The sequence below is a fragment of the Macrotis lagotis genome, chromosome 5, assembly GCF_037893015.1.
Source record: "Macrotis lagotis isolate mMagLag1 chromosome 5, bilby.v1.9.chrom.fasta, whole genome shotgun sequence".
NCBI lineage: Eukaryota > Metazoa > Chordata > Mammalia > Peramelemorphia > Peramelidae > Macrotis > Macrotis lagotis.
The window spans coordinates 236223463-236248346 of NC_133662.1; the positions used below are offsets into that span (position 1 = coordinate 236223463).

The 24884-nt window shown below is 37.5% G+C and overlaps 1 protein-coding gene and 1 pseudogene across 2 annotated transcripts in view; both read left to right on the forward strand.

Moving 5' to 3' along the window:
- The window catches only part of MYO1D (myosin ID), a 410616-nt gene that overhangs the window by 141665 nt on the left and 244067 nt on the right, over window positions 1–24884 (forward strand). For both annotated transcript variants that reach the window (XM_074188955.1, XM_074188954.1), the window contains exons 9-14: window positions 1568–1713; window positions 1795–1909; window positions 8092–8262; window positions 15222–15292; window positions 17647–17721; window positions 21436–21568. In XM_074188955.1, coding sequence (XP_074045056.1) covers window positions 1568–1713; window positions 1795–1909; window positions 8092–8262; window positions 15222–15292; window positions 17647–17721; window positions 21436–21568 — 711 coding nt within the window. The remainder of the gene's footprint in view (window positions 1–1567; window positions 1714–1794; window positions 1910–8091; window positions 8263–15221; window positions 15293–17646; window positions 17722–21435; window positions 21569–24884) is intronic.
- On the forward strand, window positions 1957–8082 carry LOC141488680 (40S small subunit processome assembly factor 1-like; annotated as a pseudogene).

Sequence of the window (24884 nt, forward strand, 5' to 3'; positions counted from 1 at the left end):
AGATGTTCATGAGCCATCTCTTTAGTGGTATTTTTTTTTTAGGTTTTTGCAGGACAATGGGGTTAAGTGGCTTCCCCAAGGCCACACAGCTAGGTAATTATTAAGTGTCTGAATCCAGATTTGAACTCAGATCCTCCTGTGCCACCTAGCCATCCCCTCTTTGGTGGTCTTTTCTAGAAATTTCCTAGGAATCAAAGCCAGGTTCAGTGGCCTATTGCTTTGGGATGCTAGTCTTTTCCCTTTTTTTGGAAATTTGAGAATATGCTCTTCCCAAGTCTTGCAGTCCCTTTTCTGCCTTCCATACTGATTGAGATTTTTAACTTTTTTTTAGAACTTTTGGTGGGTGCTTATATGTCACTCCTAAACTTTGTTAAGACCTTTACAAGTTATTACCACCTAGTAACTTGGCTTCTTTACCCAATTTCTTTCCTTGATCTCAACAAATCCATAGTCACAGATCCATCTCCTCCAGTTTACCTACCCAAGAAAAGAGGCAAACAGACAGACATATTGGAAAGAGAACTGACCTCAAGACCACAAATACCTGAATTCCAATTTTGTCTCAAACACATTCTCTGTGTTCCTGGACTAGTCATTTAATCTCTAGGAAATTCTTTAAACCTAAAAATGGTAGAGATGTTAATATCCTGAATTGGTGGAGAGAGTTTTCTTAATGGGAGTTCATAAGAGCATAGATTTAGAGTAAGAATGAACCTTACCGGTCATCAAATCCAACATGTCATTTCATAAATAAGGAAATGGAGAATGAGAAAGAGTAAGTTATTTGCCAAGAGTAACATGGCAAGTATGTGTCAGAAGTGGGACTTGAACCCTAGCATGCACATGTGCAGTTCATCTATATTATGTGTTTACAAGTGATGCAGTAGATACAACACTGGTCCTGGAGTAAGGAGGACCTTAGCCCAAATCTGACCTCAGTCACTTACTAGTTGTGTGACCTTGAGCAAATCACTATTTCCCTCAGTTTCCTCATCTATAAAATGAACTGGAAAAGGAAATGTCAAACCACTCCAGTATCTTTGCCAAGGAAACCCCAAATGGGTTTGTGAAGAGTCTGAGATAACTGAAATGACTAAAATGTGACTAAGCATTTATTAAGTGGCTTCTGTGTGCTAGATAATGTGATAAACAGTGTGGCTATCAAAAAACAGAAGGGAAAAACAAGTTTCTGCCTTAGAGGAGCTTCTAATGGGGGAGGCAGTATGGAGGACAGTTCCATAACACAAATTTCTCCAGTATAAATGGGCAATCCTCCTAGAGGGGAGACATTCCAAGCATGAGGGACATGGAGTGACTGTCATGTGTTACTTATAGTAACCAGCAGGAAGGTACATACAGAATGTGGAGGGAAGAAAACTGAAATAATGCAGGGAAGGTCAGAAGGGGCCAGGGCATGTCAAGGACTTGGAAAACTGTGCATACTCTTTAATATTCAGGACTACTGTAGGCTGCTAGGAGACTGGGGCTGGGGTTTAGTTTGAACTTTTATGATACAAAAAGACAACTGTGTAGAAGACAAGAACTGACCACTTTCTTTTCCAATCAGGCAATATATGAACGTCTTTTCTGCTGGATTGTCACCCGCCTTAATGATGTGATTGAGGTGAAGAACTATGACACCATCATCCATGGGAAAAACACAGTCATCGGGGTCTTGGACATCTATGGTTTTGAGATCTTTGACAACAACAGGTGAATAGAGTGAGGAAGCATTAAATTGTGATTTGGGTGTTTTGATGCCTTCAAAGGTAACTTGTAGTCTCCTTTTTCTAGCTTTGAGCAGTTCTGCATCAATTACTGCAATGAGAAGCTGCAGCAACTCTTCATTCAGCTGGTTCTGAAGCAAGAACAGGAGGAATACCAACGGGAAGGGATTCCTTGGAAGCATGTGAGTGAGAGGCACAGAAAGAGCTCCATGTAGGATGCAAGCTATTGATCTGAGGCTAGCTGGTCATTCCCACCCAAGAAATAGAGAGACCTGACAAATATAAGCTCCAAAATATACTTGCAAAGGGAGAACTCCAGCTAGTGAGCCATCCTTATTTTCCACTGATTAATAAGGTTCATTATCCTATTTTGAGACATTCATTATTATATAAATTGAAAACTATAACCATGTTCCCAAAGATGTAAATATGGTCTTTGATTGTTTTCTCCAGCTATGATAGCTAAACATAATTTGTTATCAAGTAAATTAGAAGGGAATTCTATTTTGTCAATGTTACTAAATAAATGTTATACCTATATTTATATACATACATACATGGTGTTCTAAAAGTCTTAGTGCAACAGTAAGAAATACTGAGATGTACTAAGTTTATCATCTAAATAGATAAAACAATAAATCAAGCTCAGATATGTAGGTTTGCTGTATTTCCAAGGTATAAATGCTATCTGAACATTTAATAATCAGTTCTAATAAGCTTTTCCAACTGGTTCTAGCCTGAATGGAATGGGTGGTAGTTTCCCTTTTGCTGGAGGAATCTCTTCAAGTAAAAACTGGATGATCCTTTGAGGGTCATGTGTCAAGAAGACTCCTAAACAGGATCAGGATGGACTGTTTGAAACTTGGCTCTGCATTTCCAAGTGGGTGTCCACAGCCAATGACTTTCCCCTTGTGATGACCTCCACTAATCTCTTTCTTCTTTTCCAAGGAGCTCAATGGCTTGAGCTCCTGCCTCTTTGCTTAGTTACATGAAGGTTTTTAGGGATCTCTCTCTCTCTCACACACACACACACACACACACACACACACACACACACATGCAAACTCATACATGCATACATATATAATGCATATATAAGCTTAAACTTTCAATCCCTCCTCCAACACTTCATAACTGCGAGACCCTAGGAAAGTCAAATAACTTCTTTCAGTTTCTTTATTCATAAAATTATGAAACTAGGTGTGAAAGCCACATCAGAAGACTATTTTAGGGATTCAGCAAGATCACGTATATATCTGAGATCATGTATGTAGAACAATTCCCTTGGTTCCTTCAAGTGTCAATGACTTACCCCAGGTTCAAGGTACTTTGTAGTTCACAATTTTGAAACAATAGTTAATAAGCCCCCATTATTGCATTTACTTTCAATAGTTCAGTCATAGAACACAATTACCTCAAGGCAGAAGCACTCACTGAAATGAAACCATCATCACAAAAGATTCCTCCCGTAACTCTAGGGCATATTTTCTCACCAATATACCCAATGTCATTAAAAGAGTGGGCACCCATGTAGAGTTCATTAAAAAGAGGTACATAGGGGCGGCTAGGTGGCACAGTGGATAAAACACTGACCCTGGAGTCAGGAATACCTGAGTTCAAATCTGGTCTCAGACACTTAATAATTGCCTAGCTGTGTGGCCTTGGGCAAGTCACTTAGCCCCATTTGCCTTGCAAAAATCTTAAAAAAAAAAAAAGAGGTACACATAGAGAACTCATGTGGCCAAACAGCTCATAGCTCTGACACTGGGTTACTCTGATTTGTATTCTTCTGCTGCCCTCACATTGGAGGAGCCCTGGGTACAACATCTCAGTTGGTTCTTTCCTGGACATACTTTTCCTGACAATTCAATGAAGTTTTCAACCTGTTCTCTACAAAATGAGTTATCTCCTACCAAACCAATTGCTCTATTACACAATGCCATTTCCAATGAGAGAAAAAGTAGGAGAGAGAGAATTCTCCTCCCCTTGGACTCCACTGTACTCTGAAAAAAGCACAAGAGAAAAAACAAATTATTTTCCCTTCAAGAGCTGGCCTCTTCCTCTTAGTTTCTCTCTCCCCTTTCTCAGCTTGTCTCTGCTTTTTAAATCAGGTTCATGACTGATCAATCCTCCTACCATCCAATGGTTAGCAACCCTTTAATTCCTTCCAAAAGACCCAAGAACTCCTCTTTATAGTGACCATCAAAGTCTGAAAAGGGAACACACTTTGTCATGTATGAATAGGCCACTCAAGGTGAGTGGGAGCCACTTGAAGTTTCATAAGCCATCAATGGAACTACTCCAAAATGGCAGCAATAAACCTTCTACCGCATTGTCTCTGTGGGTTCCTCTTTCATCCTGTGATTTCTCAAGTAGGTTAGAGAAGGCTCAGCTGATCAGGAGTTCAGCTTCCCTCTACTGCTTATGTAAAGTGATTCATCCACTACAAAGTATTTGATGATCATAAATTTATAATTGGAAGGGACCCTAGAGATCATCACAGCCATCTTCCTCAATTTACACTTGAAAAAACTGAGGCTCTAAGAGAGGTGAAATGAGCTGCCCCAGGTTGCCTAGACAGTGACTGGAAGAGAGAAACTGGGATTGGAACCCCAGGATGCTCCCCCTTCCTGCCCCCCCAACACACACCATCATTCCCCCAGGGTAATTCCCTAGCTTTTTGTTACCTGTGCCAAAGTCAAGATTTTTAAAAAGTCTCCTTCTTTACTCCATGGGCATAATCTAATCCTTGACTCTTTGAAGCTACTTTCTAGTCAGAAATTTTTAAGATGCAATTTTTTTGCAGGAGACATAATTTATGAGCTACTTGATTGGAATTTTGTCTAATTATAAATCTATCCTGGAAAATGATCTATTTGGTTAGGTGGGGCGAATGGGACTCTCTTTTTTTAAGCTGCAATTATTTTTGGTTTTAGTCTCTACTTTAAATTTACAAAACCCTAAGCATGTACCTTTATAGTATTACTTGTAATGAGCACCCAGCCCTTTTCTAAGATGGAGATACTTTGTAAAAAAAATAAAAATAGGCGTGCTGCCACGCGGAGGTCTTGTTCGAGCCGCCTCGGCCATGGCCAAGGACGGGGAGCCGGGGCCAGGCGGCCCTCCCGGGCCTGAGAGGCTCCTGGATAGCTTGCTGCACGACCTCTACGACCTCGCACAGGAGAGACACTAGATAAAAAGACATTAAAAAGAAGCAAAAATAAAAAGAACAAAAAAGATTCAGTAACTGAAGAAAATATGACAGTGGACACAGCCTTGCAGCCCGAGCCTCTTTCCAGAAGTCAAAAGAAGAGTACTTCTAGCTTCTTCCAAAAGCTTAAAGAAGAGCTTCTTTGTGACTTTTCTGAGGGTTCCACTGATTCTGCTCCTCATCCAGAAGTCTCTGCAACAGTATCTCCTGATCCATCTTTAACAAAGGAAAAAAAGAGTAGAAATTGTTGAGTTTCATAGCTGAAATAAAAAGAAGAAAACTGAACTAGAAATGCCCAAGGATGAGGACCTGAAGGCCAAGATCAATGCCCTTGAGAAGGATGTGGGTATGCAAGAGTTTAATTTGGAAAAGGCCCGTTTGGAAGTGTATCATTTTGGGATCACTGGTTATGAAAAAGGGAAAGAACAGATTCTGGAGCAGGAGAGAGCCATAATGCTGGGTGCTAAGCCTCCAAAAAATAACCACGTGAATTACAAGGTTTTGCAGGAGCAGATCAAAGAAAAAAATCAGCAAAGGAAGAAGAGAAAAGAATGGCCCAGGTCACAGACACTCTCAGAAAAAAGAAGAGGAAAGGTTCAGAGGATAATCGGAAATCCAAAAAGGAGAAATTGACTCCCAGTATTTTGTCAACAAGATCAGCAGGACAAATTGGAAAATTCAAAAATGGGACCTTGATTCTGAGTAGTGTGGATATCAAGAAAATAAATTCTTCTAAAATGATGAAATGAAGGTTTACTGAATCAGCTAAAAAAAAGAAAAGCTGAGGTAAACCCCTTTATTCTAAAAGAGTACATAAATTCACTTATGAATGCTTCTTTTTACATTATTATTATTAGGTCTTTTTTTTCCAAATGGTTTATTTAATAAAAGTATTTTTTAAAAAAAATAAATAAATAAAAATAATATGCTATCTGTATAGTGCTTTATAGTTTTTAAGAATTCTAATATAGGGGCGGGTAGGTGGTGCAGTGGATAGAATACCGGCCCTGGAGTCAGGAGGATGGGAGTTTGAATCCAGTCTCAGACACTTATTACCTAGCTGTGTGGCCTTGGGCAAGTCACTTAACCCCATTTTCCTTGAAAAAACCTAAAAAAAAAAAAAGAATTCTAATGTGGCCATTATTTCATTGGACTCACAAAAGTCTCATGACAAAGAAGGAGAAGAAGAACTGGCATCTATTTATTTTATTTATTTAAATAAATCCTATGATAGCCTTTTATAAATGCTGATGATGATAATAACTTTTAAGAATGATTATATTTGGGGGCAGCTAGGTGGTGCAGTGGATAGAGCACTGGCCCTGGAGTCAAGAATACCTGAGTTCAAATCTGACCTCAGTCACTTAATAATGACCTAGCTGTGTGGCCTTGGGCAAGCCACTTAACCCCATTGCCTAGCAAGAACCTAAAAAAAAGAAAAAATGATTATATTTGAGACAGCTAGGTGGCGCAGTGGATAAAGCACCAACCCTGGAGTCAGGAGGATCTGAGTTCAAATATGGCCTCAGATATTTAATAATTACCTGGCTGTGTGACCTTGGACAAGTCACTTAACTCCATTGCCTTGCAAAAACCAAAAGAATAAAAAGAATGATTATATTTGAAAACCAGCTATTCTTGTTATTACTATTATTACAAAACATTTTATAAATATCTTGTCATGTCTAGGAGCAACTAAGTGGTACAGTGAATGGAACACCTGGTCTGGAGTTAGGAAGACCTGTCTGGTCTCAGTTTATTTACACTAGGTATATGACCCTGGACAAGTCCCTTAACCTCTGTATGCCTTAGTTTCCTCATCTGTTAAAATGGGGGACATGATAATATCTACCTCTCAAGATTGTTGTGAAGATCAAATAATATTTGTAAAATACAGTGTCTGTAAGGTATGTGTGCTATTTAAATATTAGCTTTTATTATTATTATCTTATAACCATAGACAATCTTCACAACAAATCTGGAAAGTAGATGCTACTGTTATTCCCAGTTTACAATTGAGAAAACAGGGGCAGTCAGAGGTTAAGTGGCTTCCCCAGGTCCCACTCCTAGTTGGTGTCCTCTAAGGTCAGGGCTTCCTGACCCCAGGTCTAGCACTCCACTAGATGCCTGGCATTTTCATCTTTATACATAAGAAGAGAAGGTTGACCCGTTCCAAGGACACTGGACTAGAACCCAAGTCTTAACACATCAAGTCCAATACTCTTTTCACTGGACAGCACTTTTTAGATAAGTTAAAGTAAGAATTATAAATCTAACATTTTTAAAAAAGTTATATAACAGTTTAAAAATTCTCTCTTCCAACTCTCTTAATGAGTCCACTATAAATAGACAAGAAACAAGTCATGACTTCAATGGAGGCCACTATCTAGATCTGTCTTGCTTGCATGGGTCCTATATTGCCAAACTTATTTAGAGAAATCCAGTTCTGTATTTACTTACACACACACACACACACACAGACACATATTTAGAAGTAGGAAGAATCTTAGAGAATATCTCATTGCACATGTAAAGACTAAGTCCTGAAAAATATTAAAGGACTTTCCCAGGGTCATTTGGGTCTTCAGGATTCAAACACAAGTCCTCTAACTCCAAATCCAGTGCTAGGCAACACAGTGAATAGAGACTTGGACTTGGGATCAGAAAGACCTGAGTTCAGTGTCACCAATAGATACTTTATTAGCTATGTGACCCAGGACGAAAGGCTTAACCTCTGTCTGCCTCAATGTCCTCAACTGGAAAAATAATGCCACCTTCCCACAGTTGTTGTGAGGATCAAATGAGATTATTTATAAAGTGTTGCCAGACACAGTAGGTACTTTACCCTTCCCTCCTATTTTTACTGTTCATTTTTTTTAAAACAGTAAATTTTTTTGGCCTGTTCATTTGAGCACCAGACTTTGGTAATGAGGTGACCATTTTTGTTGCTGTTTTTGCTGTGTTCAGGTAAACATAAGTTCTTATAAATGAATTTCCCAGGTGCTTTGACCACCCCTTTGGAGAGACCACCTTTTTTTTGTCTTGCTATATTTGCTTATCAGCACTGGTGCCATATTGACTCATCAGCTTCCTCTCTTATTCTTTCAAGCCAGGGAAGACCCATCAATTTCTCTACTCTCTTGTATTCTACAGATTGATTATTTTAATAATCAAATCATTGTTGACCTGGTGGAACAGCAGCACAAAGGGATCATTGCCATACTGGATGATGCCTGTGTGAATGTGGGTAAAGTGACCGATGAAATATTCTTGGAAGCCCTTAACAGTAAACTGAGCAAGCATGCCCACTTCTCCAGTCGGAAGGTAAGATGTTTCATGAGATTTTCTCCATTCTTTATATCTGGAAAACTTTCCTCATTTATTGACCTCGTTAAATGGCTTAATACCCTTCACAAGGGGGAGGAGGAGGGTGCCTATAAACATCTACTGTTTGACTTGTTCCTGTAGATAAAGTCTTTCAGGATTTATTTGGCATTGGATTAATAATCAGAAAATCCAGGAGAGGGAGCTCTCGCCTATGCAGAATCGCAAAATCCGGGGATGTGAACCAGGTTCTTTAGAAATTATGATGTAATGTATGACCAATAGGTGCCGACTTCTTGCCCATGTGATAATTTTTTTTTTATTCCTGCATCCCATAGCAATAGCATCTGTCCTTGATGTGTAACTGGGATGTCTGGTTTGGTCCCAACTGCTCCAAAATATGTTGGCTTTTCAAAGCCGTTCATCCTTGTAGATCTCTAAGCACCCTTCCTTTCATTCTTTTAAACCAAAGCATCACCTCCAAGGAAGAAAAGACCTTTTCTTTCCTGAGTGCAGGAAAGAGAATCCTCGATGTGCCTTTTCTGCACATTTACATTTTGTTATGTAGGCAGATTGCTCTGATTTGTGGCATTGTTTAATCCAGCTCAAGTGCTATTCTGTTGTGTTTCTATTGTGACATCTCATGAGTATTGGACAAGCCCTTTTCTGTCTTGAGCTGTGCATGATAAGCAACAAAGGGGTGAGGTTTGGTTTAGTCAGCACTGTGTACAAGAGAGACATCCTAGTCCTTTTTCTTCTTAAAACCCATTCCTTTTTCTTGACTTCCTTATTTTTGTTACTGCTTCTACCCTTCTCTGATCAAATGACCTCTGAATCATCTTTGATTCTTCTCACTCCCTTGAGGTCCCTGTCTGTCTTCTAGAATGACAATCTGAGAATCAAAAAGACCTGAGTTCAAATCTGATACTGAAAATTTGACCCAGACAAAGCTTGTCTAAACCAGATTAAAATGTAATTGTGCAATATTTAGTTTGGAAAATATACTAAAACATAGATAATGCTGTTAGTATGTGCCTTATGCACATTTTATTGACCCTGTTTCTATGTGAGTTTGATATCACTGCCTTAGACAACTCTTCTAAGGCTATAAATTATAGATCTGCATTAATAGAAGCAGTTTCTTTCCTGAGAGTTACCTCCACTAAGGAAATCCCAAATCTGAGCTTTCTTCCTCCTTCCTAAATCTGATAATTAAATATAATGCATAAGTGGGTAAAGAGAATGGAAGTTAGGAAATCAGTTGGGAGGCTACAGCAGTGGTCCTGGTGACAGAAATTAATGGCAAAGAGAGAATAGATGTGAGTGATACCTGGAAGACAGAATTGATGGAATATGGTAACTAAATGAATGTAGGAGGAAAGGGAGAATGTAAGGATAAAAATGACTGAGATTGCAAAGATAGATTACTGGGAAGATTTGGTTGCCATTAATTAGCCAGAAGTACCTTGGTAGGTAGTTAAGTAGATAGAGCACTGGATCTGGCATTAGAAAGATCTGAGTTCAGATCTAGTATCATTAGTTTTATGACCCTGGATAGGTCATTTAACCACTATTTGCCTCAGTTTCCCCATCTATGAAATGCTGATATTAGTCACTGCCTCAGTTTCCTTATTGATGAAATAAGGAACAACTATCTCTCAAGGTTGTTGTGATATTAGGTGTTACTGTAAGGATCAAATGATGTGTTATTTATAAAAAGTTTTGTAAATCTTAAAGTACTGTATTAATTATTATCACAAGCCAAAAACAGAGATTAGAGGAGAAGTAGGTACCCTAGAAAAGAGACTTTTTTAGTTTTAGAAATACTGAGTTTGAGATAGTAGTACATTCAAGGTGGAAATGGCATTTGGCCCAGTTGGATATATTGAGTTCAGAATTCAGGAGAGTATAGGGCAGGAGACAAAGATTTTATGATCTTCCCCAGAAAGCTGATGGCTAAACTAGTGGGAATGAGTAACATTAAAGGAGTAAAAACACAAAAGAGAAAGGGACTAAAGACAGAATCATGGGAAATGCTTGTATTAAGCTGGTAAAAAGTTTAAGAGGAGTAAAGATTCCAATAACCAGGAAAAGACAACATCATGAAAGATAAGAAAAAGAAGAATATCTGCAAGGAGAGGGCAGCCCACAAGAGCAAACTGTGATCTTGTTAGTTAGCTCTCTCCCTTTTTCCGATTCATGTATATATAGTGATTTCCTCTCATCCAAGGTTATCTACTATCATCCTGATTCATATCTGGTCAATGGACTCAGATGACTCAGAGGAGAAAGTGAAGCTGGTGATGTAGCATGCCCCCCCTTCACTCAAATCCCATCCAGGTGCATGTCATGGCATCACTTCCCCGATTTCACCATCTTCTTTGAGAACAAAGACCAAACATTAAACAGCCTCATCAAACATAATTACACATCATGCCCCAGTTCCCAGTAGATTGGAAGGTGGTTTTTTATTGTGTCTTTGTAAACCAAGCACCTCGTTCAGTGCCCTACACTTTTTGGGTTATGATTTTAGGTCATCAATATAAGGAACTCAGAATGAGAAAACTCTGCTAATCAGATCAGCTGCCGTTCTTCACCCAGCTCAGAGTTGCCTAGGGCTCTGAGAGGTTAAGTGATTTGCCCATAGTAGATGCCTAATAAATGCTTGTTGAATTGCATTGGATTGGATTGGAAATTCTCCAGAGAGGTCAAGGAGGACAAGGGCTTAGAAAAATTGGATTTGAAAATCAGTGATCATTAGTGACTTTTTGCAAGAGCAGTTCCAAGAGATAGAAGTCAGGGATGGATAGAGATTGCCCTTTCTAACAATCAATAAAGAAGCATTGATTACCCACATGCTGTGTTTAGTCACTAGGCGAAGTGTGGAGATAGAAAAGAAAAAGAAAAATAGTCCTCACCCTCAAGGAGTTTATAGTCTAAAGAGAGAGACAATTTGTAACTCAATGGCTACGTATAGTTAGGTTACAGCAAGGGAAAGTTCAGAGAAGAAGGCATGACAGAGAGAGGGGAGAACACGGGGAAAGATCTGCAGAAAGTGGTGCTTGAGCTGAGTCTTGGGTTTTTTTTGGCGGGGAGAGTTTTTTGCAAGGCAAATGGAGTTAAATGGCTTTCCCAAGGCCACACAGCTAGGTAATTATTAAGTGTCTGAGACCATATTTGAACCCAGGTACTCCTGACGCCAGGGCCGGCGCTCTATCCACTGCGCCACCTAGCCGCCCCTTTGAGCTGAGTCTTAAAGGAATTCTGGGATTCTGAGAAGAAAAAAATAAAGAGGACATAGAGAGACAGCCAGTGGTAAGGCATAGTGATGGGATATAGATCATATGAATAGGACATAGGTCAGTATTGAATACAAAGAAGACAATAATATTTAAGAAGACTAGAAAGATTGAAAGGACCCAATTTGTAAACAACTTTTAAATGCCAAAAAGAAAACTTCATAATTGATCCTTGAAGTAATAGGGAGACAACAAGGTAGTATGGTGGATAGAGATCTGAGCCAAGTGCATGACCTTGAGCAAGTCACCACCTCAGTTTCCTTATTGATGAAATGAGGATAACAAGAGCAACTATCTCTCAAGGTTGTTGTAATTAAGTTTAAAAAACTGTAAAACATTTTGCAAAACTTAAAGCACTGTGTAAAAGCAAACTGGTGGTTACTTAATAGGGAGCCATTGCAGTTGCTAAACAGGGTGCAGGTGGAGAGAGGTTTATATGATCAGAGCTATGTTGTAGGAAAATCTCTTTAAGCAGCTTAGTAGAGGATGAATTAGAAGAGGGAGAAACAGAGGCGGCTAGGTGGCGCAGTGGATAGAGCGCCAGCCCTGGCGTCAGGAGTACCTGGGTTCAAATGTGACCTCAGTCATTTAATAATTACCTTGCTGTGTGGCCTTGGGCAAGCCACTTAATCCCATTGCCTTGCAAAAAAAAAAAGAAGCCGGCGAAACTTAAGGCACTCTATGTGCTTTGGATGTAAATACAAATTTCTAGAAGTCTGGCAGTGGAAAGAGCAGATTGGATTATTGCTTACAATGAAAAGGAGATAAAAGATGGGAAAATAAGTAAAATCAAAGGAAGTTTTTTAGAGTTTGGGGTTTTAAGATAACTTTAGAAAAAAAGGAGAAATGGTTAATCAAGAAATATTGAAGATAAGTTGATTGATGGCACCATATTCCAGAAGAAATGGGGGAGGATGAGAAAGAGGGTCCAGGTGATCTACCTCTTTCTCTGAGATAGATAAGAATAGGTGAAAATAGAGCATTTTTGAGGCATAGAAAAGAGGAATTGTGGGGAGTAAATGCTCTCAGTCTTAGTAAAATACAGCAGGAGTTGAAATTATTTGGGAGTGAGAGCTAGGGTTTAAGTTAACTATGGGTAATGAGATGGAGGGAAAAAGAAATTAATAAAAAAAAAATGGCTCAACAGCAGGAAAAGGGTCAGTCAATAGGCCAACAAGTGTTTATTGAGTACCAGTTGTTTTCTAGGAACTAGACTAAGCACTACCAACAAAGACAAAAAATAACTCCTGCTCTCATTCAGTCTAATGTGAGACAACATGCAAACAATGATGTTAAAAAAATACATAGGCAAGGTAAATCATCAGAAGAAAGGCAGTTAGATAGTCAACAAAATTTTACAGTTAACAAAAACTTCCATTCTTCACTTTTCCAGCACATTGGAGACAGTGCAAATTGGAGAAAGTAGATTGTGGAATCTGGAAATTATCAGCATGTAGAAATGGCATTAGTTCAAATAGCTAAAAAGTCTGGTTTATGCAAACACAGCAATTTTGTCACCACCATGTTAAATTACTTCAACAAATCATACTTGGCTGAAGTTTATGGTTTCATATACAAACTTCATTCTTGTTCATTTTTGTATGTTGGAACATTTTTATTTGTTGATGATTGTAATTTTATGATTAAAAAAAGGTCTAGGGTGATAGAAAGAATATCATTAGAATAACTGAACATGGAGGTCTGAGGTAAATAGAAAAGTAAGAAGACAGAGAGGAGTTTCCAAAATGCTGTTTTCTGGGATTTGTCCCAAAAAAGATAATTTAGTACTAAAAGAATACTTGAATAAGCTTCCTGTTGAATTATTCTATGATTTTTTTTGGTTTGTGCCTGGCAATATCATATTTTACATTACTAATTAGCTAGAATCAAGGACAATTTTTTTTAAGAAGCTGTAGTTTTCCAAACATTTGTTTCTGGTTCAATGGAAATGTCATAGAAATGACCACAATTGACCCAATAATCTATGAAATGAATGGTTAGGATTTTTAAATATTTGAATGTAACTATTACTTATTGTCCCAGACCATTCAACAAAACTTTATCCATTCAAGTTGGTTGGGACTCTTTTAACTAAGTCTGGACAGATGCTTCAGTCCCTTCCAAGTCTCAGGCTTTTAAATAAAAGTTTTTTAGGAGACATGGATAATGGATAGACAGAAGTCTCTAATAGCTTTGTGTAGTTATGTCTTGTTAGATGAGCTGATTCATGGATTCCTCATTGTTCCCAGGACCAAGTAAATGAGGTCATTCAATAAGGGATAATTACCCAAAGTTTTAGAGACATCTAGCAATCCATAAAGCACATTTACAGATAGTAGGAGTGCATGGTAAGTGTGATCAGATTTCATCATATAACCAAAAAAGAAATATAAAGAGCAAGACATTAAAGAATGTCACCAAGGAATTTTATGGAAGGAAGAAATGATGGCCTGGTCTTGCGGCAAGAGTGAAAGATTCCAAGTGAAAGCAGAGCGGCATGTCCTGGTCATCCAGAGACAAGTTGGTCAGTAGATGAACTTAATGTCTCAGGCCACACAATTCCATTTGAGCTGTTCTGAGTTCTACTGGTTAGGTGGAAGGTGGCCCCTCCAGGTGAGGAGGACATGTCTGAACCCAGCTTCCTCCTGTCAATGGAAAAGGCTTTAGTCCCAAGTTGGGGAGAATAGCCATTTGCCTCAATGCTACTCTGACCCCCTTAACAGGGGCTGATTCTCTCTTGGGCCTGTATAGTGGGAGATGCCTGTATATTTCATAGGAGACCACCATACCACTGACCCTTCAAGTCCTAAGGAAGATGATGGGAAACTGTTGGATAGACATGGGGCTCAGAGCAGTTGTCTCCCTGGTAGTAATTTTAGGTATATAGTTTTGAAAAATAAATCTATGAGATCTGCAATTACTATATCTATATATTATATATAGATATAGATATATACATATATGTCTATATATTTATGCATATATTGTGTATATATCCATATATTATATACACGAGGATAGGTGATGGAAGATTTGGAAAGGAATGAGATCAAGGGGTGTCAGTTGAGGATTTAGCTTTAGCAAATAAGGGTGGAAAATCTATGCTTTAGAATTATTGGTAAGAAGGAAAGTATTGATGAAAACTCAGAGAGTTTTGTGATGTGGAGGGAAGTTGAGAGTGTTAATGGTATTGATCTTAGTAAAGTGGGAGGTAAGGTCATCTCTGGAAGGATACAGAGAAAGGATACATAGAAAAGGGAGAATTTAAGAAAAGTGTTTAAGGGAAATTGCTAAGAAATTAGTAAATATATTATTAAATGAGTACCCAAATATAGTTAGATAGTACCAAATATACAAAACCACTAAATGCAGATTTTCTACATATCTCCAGGGTTCAGCAATCTGGGAACCAAGATGAGAGTAAAATGTACCACACAGAAATAGGACTTATTGGCCAGGCAGGTAAAGTGATAGATCAAGGATTGAGAGCATCATTAAAGTGGCCATGGGGAAATGAGTAAGATGGCACTGATGGACTAAAAAAAATCAGAAGACAAATAGGGAATAAAAGAAATGTTTATCATTTCAATGTCAGGGTGGCCTGGGTTTTTAGAGAAATGGAAATGTATTCTTTTTAACCATATCCAACTTTTTTTTTAGCTCTGTGCCACAGATAAAACCCTAGAGTTTGATCGAGATTTTCGAATTAGGCATTATGCTGGAGCTGTAGTGTGAGTATATTTTATTTCTGTAACAACCTTTTTAATGACTTGATATAGAAAATATAGCTAGAGGAAATCTGTGCTAAATTATTCACTTATTCATTATAGTTCCTCATTCTTTTAAAATTTAATTGCATTTTTGATTTAATTGCATTTTTTTATTATTCCATTCTGAATTAGTTACTAACATTATATAGGCAGATACAGATTGGAGATAGAGGTCTAGGGAGTTAACCACAAAGCATCAAGCCATAGAAATGAATGCAGTGGTCTTCTGGGTAGTATCCCTGTCTCAAATCTCTCTCTGCTGCAGTCCATCCTCCACACAGTTATGTCACCCCCCCCACCTATGCAAGAGAATCCAATGATTCACTCTCGCCACCAGGATCAAATATTCAATCTGCTGTTGGACATTTAAAGTTCTTCATAACCTGCCCCCTTCTTACCTTTCCAGTCTTCTTACTCTGCCCTCCCCTCCACATACTCCATGGTACGGCAAAATGATTCACACATGACACTCCATCTCCCCTACCTTTTCACTGGCTTTTCTTCAACACCTCCTCCTCATTTCACTGGTTTTCTCCAAGTCTCAACTGAAATCTCACCTGCTCAAGAGACCTTTCTTGATCCTACTGTGTGTTTGTGTACACACACACACACACACACACACACACAAACACACACTCATGCATAAAAATGTGCATACACTTATATACTCACCCCTAGCCCCTACTTTCTTAGTTTACCTCCCTTTTCCTCTAAATATATTTAATATGAACAAAGACATTTGCACATTGTCTCTCCCATTTGAGCATGAGCTCCTTGAGGATGGTTGCCATTTTTACCTTTCCTTTGTCCCTGGTGCTTGATTAGCTGTGTACCTAGAACATAGTAGGTCTTAATAAAAGTCTTTTGATTGATAAATTGATCATTTAATTTCCACTTAACAAATTCTGTCCCCAAATAGATTCTAAGCCCTTTGTGATGGGCAAGCACTATCTTATACATCTTCATATTTCCACCATCATACACAAACACACACACACACACACACACACACACACACACAGGTATATTTTAATGAATTTCACTCTTTTCTAACTTCTGAAGAATCTTCCTCCTATACTTTTCTTATTCTTAACCAGCAATTTCACTCTATCCTTTCCTATTTGTTTCTTCCACCCAGCCTTAGTGCCAAATTTATGTCTTCCTCATTTATTCAAAATCTTGACCTCAGTCTTCTGCCCACTTGAGATCTCTTCCTTGTTTTCACTCTTTATAAGCCCATACATTCAAAGATTCAGATCTGGCAGGGATCTCTGAGATCATCAAGGCCAGCGGTACTAACCCTAAGCAGCAATAGATCCCTGGAGGCCATATACTGACTTGGAAAACCATAACGTAACATTATCTATGTCCCCAGTTACAGTTTAATCTAGTTCTTTAGCAGGCCAGATCCTTTACCCAAGGTCATGTAGGATTTGAAACCTGGTGCGTATAAGCCTGGGTCTGATAACGCAAGCAATTGGAATGACTGTGACTGCTTATAGAATGGGGAGCTAGAGAAGGGATGGAGAAGAAAGAGTATAGAAACTGGGTTATTGACTTCCTAATTTAAAAAAGTTTTATATTTATTGAACTCTCATTTTTTCAAAATCTTGACTTCAATCTACTGCCCACTTGAGCCTGATACTCTCAGGAAAATCTCATTTCCAAGCAGGAGAATCTGAAAATAACTTTCGCTTGGGAATCCTTCATCCATATGGACTTTCTGTAGAGCATCCTTTATGGTGCCACTGGCAAGCATGTGTCTCTTTGTTTTACACTCAACATGATAGTGATATTCTGAGGTTCAATCAGGATATTATCTCTGATGATGCATCTATCAAAAATCTTTTATGATTTCATAATATTCATGTAGACATCTTGTCTGAAGAGTGTCCTTAAGGCTATCTTTTAGTCTTGAAATAAATGTTAAATTTTATTTTTTAGTCAACTGTAATAAAAAAAAGAGCCTTGCTTTTGATTTCTGTGGTCCTATACTATATTAGTTTTATTCCTTCTCTCACTTATTTGGGTTAAAATCAAATTATATAATATTTGTATTATTAATAATATTTATAAAGCTTTTACTACAAAACTTAGCACATGGTAAGCATTTAGATGATTGTTCCTTTCTGTTCCCCTTAAGAACAAAAATAACTCATTTATAAAAGGTCAAATTTGGTGATTTCCTTTGGCTTATCAGAAAGTAATTAATGTTAGTTATATTAATGACTTAGTTCTCAGACTCCTTGTAAAACAGCCAGAAGGTGGTCCTTACCTAGGTCTGTTCAGTAACTCTGATTTCTTTTCCTCATTAGCTATTCTGTCATTGGCTTCATTGACAAAAACAAAGACACCTTATTTCAAGACTTCAAACGCCTCATGTACAACAGGTAGGTTTATCATTCCATCATGTTTTCTGAATATATAACTGAGGGTGTTATATTTTATTCTCTAAGGATAACTGATATTGGTAAAAGACTTCTTTAATATGGGGAGAATGATTTCAGAATAAATAGTATGGGGGAGGTCTGATTGGGACTGTGAAAATAAGTTTTATCTTTCACCTAACAAAATTCAGTTTTACTTGCAACTTTGAAATAAGTTTTAGAGTAAAGAATGAATCAAATGTGGATTTTTTTTGCTATAGTTTTTTCTCTCAAAATCAGGTGCTAACACAACATTTGATCCTTCACTTAACATTTAACATTTGCAGAATGATAATGAATAAGGTCACTATTGAATAAATATTTGGCAACTCCATCAGTTTTTCTAGGAGTTTCTATTAATTATTTGGTATTCACATCATTTCTAGCTGGCAAAAATATTGACACAATAGGAAGAGGCAACGGTATGAAGTTGGGAAGGATGTTTAAATGGAACTTGTATTTTTTTGGGGGGGGGACTTGTATTTTATAAGTGACACATTCACTAGTGAATATTTCCATGGTATGGTGACTTTCCATCCCTGTGATACCTCATAAGAAGATAATGCTAGAGTGCATAGAGAGCCATTCTTGAACTCAGGAAAAACCTGGGTTTGGGTCTTTCCTCTGACATGTGTGGACCAGGTGACAGGTGACCCTGAGCAAGTTATTTACTTTGTGCTTCTGGCAGTTTCAGGGGAATTGCTGATCTGGCTTGATAGAGGGAATTTCCTTCCTGAGAGTTTTCCCTCTCCCTAATGAAATCACAGATCTAGAATGCTCTCATAATTACAGTTCAAATCCCACCTCCGTGACCCTGGGCAAGTTACTTAACTTTTGTTTGACTCAGTTCCTCATCTGAAAAATGGGAATAACAATAGCGCCTCCCTCCTAGGATTGTTGTGAAGTTAAAATGAGATTGTATCCACATAGCTCTTACCAAAGTGCCTAGTGGATACTTAATGAATAATAATTATTATTGTTAATAATCAGAAAACAAAGAAACCCTACATATTCATATAGAGAGTGACTTTATGCATATATATGAGAATAAGGATTGTATTGATAATCTCCACCAAAGTTTCTTGTCTTGATCAGCTAGACTTATTTAATGAAGAAATGTCATTTGAGAGCTTGTGATTGTGACATATTTATGATGGCATTTGGATTTCTGTTTGCAAATTACATAGCATTTTCAATGACCTCAAGCTATAAACAAATAGCCCATCTTTTTTGAATATCCCTATTCTTCTGGGATAAGCCAGGGAACATGCAACATCACAATCTCCAAAAAAATCTAAATTCTGCTCTACACAATGGTACATACAATGATAGATGGTGGGTGGGCATAATAAATTAGCTATGGCAGATTACCAACATCAAGGTCCATGTCAAAAGTAGCATATAAATTATTATGAAAGATTGGGACCAAGGGGGCGGCTAGGTGGCGCAATGGATAAAGCACCAGCCCTGGAGTCAGGAGTACCTGGGTTCAAATCCGGTCTCAGACACTTAATAATTACCTAGCTGTGTGGCCTTGAGCAAGCCACTTAACCCCATTTGCCTTGCAAAAGCCTAAAAAGAAAAATTGGGACCAGAAAATTCAGAGGAGCAGTTTCAGACCCATAGCATGGGATAATCAAAGAATAGCCAGCAAGCTCTCCCAGTACTACATGTCACAGAGCTAGGCTCCTAGAACTTTGGCTGAACATCCCCACATACTCCCAAGGTTAAGTTATGGCAGAATGTGGACAAGAATTTTTTAGAATGAGAAATCATGGATGGGTTGTGTTCATCATTGTTGAAGAGGGTACTCACATCAGTGAAATTCCAGGGTTTTTTGAAAAGTTGAAGAGATGTGTATAATTTATAGACATAGAGTATTTGTATCATGCATATAAACAATGTTATAACAAGTGATATTCAGTATCCTTAATAATATCAGAGGAACTGACATGGGTACTTTATTTTTTTTTTTTTAGATTTTTTTGCAAGGCAATGGGGTTAAGTGGCTTGCCCAAGGACACACAGCTAGGTAATTATTTAGTGTCTGAGGTCAAATTTGAACTCAGGTCCTCCTGACTCCAGGGCCAGTGCTCTATTCACTGCGCCACCTAGCCACCCCCATGGGTACTTTCAAAAAGAATGCCTAGACTGTTTTCTTTTTCTCCCATTTGGAAAATATCAATTTTCTGTTACTACAAAAAAAATGAGATATAGCTGGCAACATTACTTCACAATTATTTCACAAAGACAATAATATATTTGCTCCTAGAGATAATTGAGAGTTTATTGATTGATTGCTTGTTGTCCTTCATGGAGGATCAGACCAATATGAGCTTGGGAAGCTCTACCACAAACAGTTCATGTGAATATTGCAATATGATTAATATAAAATAAAAGATACCCAAAATGTAATGGGGAGGAATTAGAGCCTGGACCAATCAAATAAATCAAGAAATTCTCATTAAGCACCTTCTATGTCTCAGGCAGTCCTAGCCCGCAAAGAGTTTACAGTCTAATAGGGGAGACAACGTGCAAATAAATATACCACAAGCTATATTCTAGATAAATAGGAAATAATTAACAGAGGGAGGGAGGGAGGGAGGGAGAGAGAGAGAGAGAGAGAGAGAGAGAGAGAGAGAGAGAGAGAGAGAGAGAGAGAGAGAGAGAGAGTGTGAGTTTGTTTCCAGGATTGAAGGACAATCATAGACGATTTCTAGAATTGAGAGGTGGAGGGTCTTGTTCATGGAACAGCCAGGAGACCAGTACCATAGGATCAAACAAAATGGATTAGGGATCAAAGTATAAGAAGACTGGAAAGGTAGGAGGGGACAAGGCTATGAAAGGCTTCAAAGATCAAACAGAAAATTTTGTATTTACTCCTAGAGGCAATTGGGGGTTTATTGAATAAGTGGGTGACATGGTCAGACCTGTGTTGTAGAAAAATCATTTTAGTGACTGGAGAACAATGAATGTTAGAAAATGGAGCCTAACTAGTATCTTCTTTAGTTAGAAATTTTACTTTTAACTCCTTGAAGGGAGAAACTGTTTCTCATTTTCTTCCTATTGCTTGCATCACCAAATAGAAGGAATTGTACACAGGTACTTAATAGTTTCCTCACCTTTCCTGCTCCAGTTCTAGAGATCTTCATCTTGCCAGTCATTTGTCTCTTGTCCTAATTATTATGATGAATTTTGATTTCCTTTCTAAATCTAGTTCAAATTATATTATGAGACTCCTGTTCACTATTTGGGTAGTCTAGTATATACTAGACTACTTTTAGGGGACTGCACAGTGGATAGAGCACCAGCCCTGGAGTCAGGAGTACCTGAGTTCAAATCTGGCCTCAGACACTTAATAATTACCTAGCTGTGTGGCCTTGGCCAAGCCACTTAACCCCATTTGCCTTGCAAAAAAAAACATTAAAAAATGCTACTTTTAATAGTTACTCCATTTACAGTTCAAAAGAGTTTGGAAAATTTCACTTAGGTACCTTCTAACCATGTATTTATCATTATGGATTCATTGTCACTTTTTCTTTCTGAAATGGGCTCTTTTGAGTTCCTCCTGCAGTTTTACTAAAGATGCCCAGGATATAGTTCAGCTGGATGGCTTATCACTTCTGGAAGAACTCATTGGAATTGATATATTTGAATTTCTTTTCCTCTGGCTCTTAGTTCAAATCCCGTGCTGAAGAACATGTGGCCTGAAGGCAAACTGAGCATTACCGAGGTTACCAAACGACCTTTAACAGCTGCTACCTTGTTTAAGAATTCTATGATTGCCTTAGTGGACAACCTGGCATCAAAGGTAATTATTTTCTGACCTAAATTTCCATTTTAATATTTGATTTCTTCTTGACATGCCTTTTATGTAATGTGTGTCTGGTTTGCTTCTTTAGGCAATGACATTTAGTTATACTCTTCAAATTAAAATGCACTGATTCAAACCGAATGTTATAAATAACACAGTTCTCACCATTATCATTTTTGGCATCATGGTAAAGTATTGCCCAGGCTGAATGCTATTCTTAAATTTGTTTTAGTTTTTTATGTTACTTTCATATTTGATGTCTATCATGGTCAAAAACAAAGTTTTGAGGTATGTACTGTGACTTTGAAGTCACTTAATTAAGTGACCTTGAAGTTACTTAATCTCTTAAACCTCATTTTCCTCAACTAGAAAACAAGAAGGTTGAACAAAATAATCTCTTAGGTAGGTACCTTTCAGGTCTAAATCTAAGAAATACTAAAACTATTTAATAATGATATTCCCTAATACTTGGTCCAAAGATATTCATGAAAAGTAACTTCTTATTATTATAAGGTATCATTAACAAAGACAAATTGTAGGAGTTTCAAAGAGGAGGTTGAATCTTTTTATTCTTTCTAAAGTATTGCCATGTTCTGATTTATGCTGTTGCAACATAAAGATGTAGTCTTGATAAATGTCACCTCTTTCCATTGTTTCTTTTGGGGCTTTCTCCTGTTTGACTGATCATCTAGGCCTATTGTCTTTTTTCCCTATGTCCTAAAATATCAGACCTTTAACTATTGTTGCTGACAACTTTGATAAATTGCCAAGCATTCTGGAATTCTTGCCTAACTATTTTGAGCTCCTGGGTGATTCTGATTTCCCCTTCCTGTCTCTTTTCTGTTAGTATTATTATTATTATTATTATTATTATTATTATTATTATTATCATTATCATTATTCATCAATTCTACTCCCAGTAGTTTCAATCTGTGGTATTTTTTGTTATTCTATCATTGGAGTTAAAATAGAAATGTGGCTCAAATACATCTCTTGGGTCTCTTGAGGGCTCACACCATCATGTACAAGATAAGATTCTCAGAGAGAAAGACTGACTCAAAGGTTGGTGATTTGGCTTTTATTCTGACCTTGCCACTAACTTACAGTGTGACCTTGAATGAGACATTCACTTAGCTTTAGTTTTCTCATCTCTGAATTGAAGAAGTTGAATCATAGGCCTGTAAAGGATCATGCTGATTTTCAAATATCCCTTCCAACTCTAAGATTTTATGGTTCCTTCTTACAAGTTCCCCCCACTATATCTTTAGTTTTTACATCACCTTCATATGCTAAACTATCCCCTTCCCTCTTCCTTCTCAGATAGCTATTCTATGGAAAAGATCAAAAAGGTGAGATAAGAAGAAGTAGTTCAATAATGTTCCATATCTATAGTTCTCATTTCTGTAAAGAAAGGAAGGTGTGTTCTCATCTCTTTTCTTTGGAGTCAAATTTGATCATTATAATTTTATGTCATTTAGTTCCAATTTTTGTTGTTGCTTTTCTTCCCATTTGCATCCTGTTAGTCATCGTACATGTGACTTTTAAGGTTGTGCTTACTTCACTTTGCAACATTCATATTCATACAGTTGTTACACTTCTAGATTCTTTTCTTTAGTTTAGTATTACACAGTCATATTCCATTATTTCTGGGTACCATAGTTTGGCCATTCCACAATTGATAGGCATCCACTTTGTTTTAGTCATTTGCTACTATAAAAAGTGTTGCTATGAATATTTTGGTATATGTAAGACTTTGTTTCCTATCATTGACTTTCATAGGACATATGCCTCATATATGTGGTATCTGTGAATTGAAGACCATGGATATTGATTCTAATTTTATTTTAGATTCTAGTTGTTCCCCTTCTGTTTCTCTTTCTAATTTCTGTTGCAAAATGGAACATATTCCTGTCTCTTCACTATTAATATTATCATTATTTATCAAGTTCTACTGCTAATAGTTTCAATCTATAGTCTATTTTGTTCACACATTTTAGACACTTTCTTAGCATACTTCCAAGTTGCTTTCTACAATAGATGGACCAATTTACAGTTCCAAAAAGGGTGTATTGCCATGCCTGTCTTTCAATAAACCCTCCATCATTGACTATATTTATCTTTTTTTAAATAATTTTATTTATTTAATGCAATAGGGTTAAGTGACTTGCCCAAGGTCACACAGCTAGGCAATTATCAAGTGTCTGAGGCCAGATTTGAACTCAGGTATTCCTGGACTCCAAAGCTGGTGCTCTATCCACTGTACCACCTAGCCGCCCCTATATTTATCTTTTGCCATTTTGCCAATTTACTGGGTGTGCAGTGAAAACTCAACCTATGCTATCTTGATGCAAAAAAACATCAAACAGAGACCAATGGAGATGACTGTTAATCACAGGTTAGTTGGTGCCATGAGACCTAATTTGCTGCCATTTCTAGTAAGATCTTGGCTCAGTGCCTTTCCTGGCCCTTCTCCTAAATAGCAAGTTCACCCATACTTTTCCAGAGTTGTGATTTTTATTTTGCGATCACAATATGCTATAAAATACATAATCTTTGTAACTGTAGCATTTAAATTCCAACAAAATTAAAAATCAACATCTCAACTTAGTTTTCCTTGCCTGCCAAGGTACATTTGTAATCAACTGTAGAATTGGACTTTGGGTGTTCATAGCTAACACCCTTGGAGCATTTTAAGGTTGGCAAAGAATTTTATATTTGTTATCTCATTTGATCCTCCCAAAAGCCCTGGGAGGTGTTATTATTCTTCCCATTTTACAGTTGAAGAAAATATGACTGAAAAAGATGAAGTTACTCTTCCAGGGTCACTCAGCTATGGAAAAATCTGAATCAGAATTCAGACTCCATGTCCAAAACTCTATCCACTGCAACACTTAACAGCCTCAGTGTTTATAAGAAGGGTTGACTAAACAGTAAAAGTTGATTAAAATCATAAATGTGTTCCTGTGTTCCATAACTTGTATTTCCAGTTAGGTCACAATTAATTGTATCTTGTCAAATCCATTGCCAGTCATCATTGAACTGAAGCAACTTGATAGGAATTTTTGAGAATCTAACATTATGTGAAAGCTGGTGTTTGACTAGATTTCCAGTTTTTCCATTACTTCTAATACAAAAGAGTGTGAGATTCATCAGAGGTCCTTGGACTTATAATTAAGGAAATTGAATGTTCTATGACCTCTCCAAAAAAAAAACCTACTCAGAAGACTTCTTGGTTATGGATGGATTTGTAGATTCAGTTCAGTGCCATAAAATGATGATAAATGAGAACAAAACTAATTTAGCCCTAGAAGAA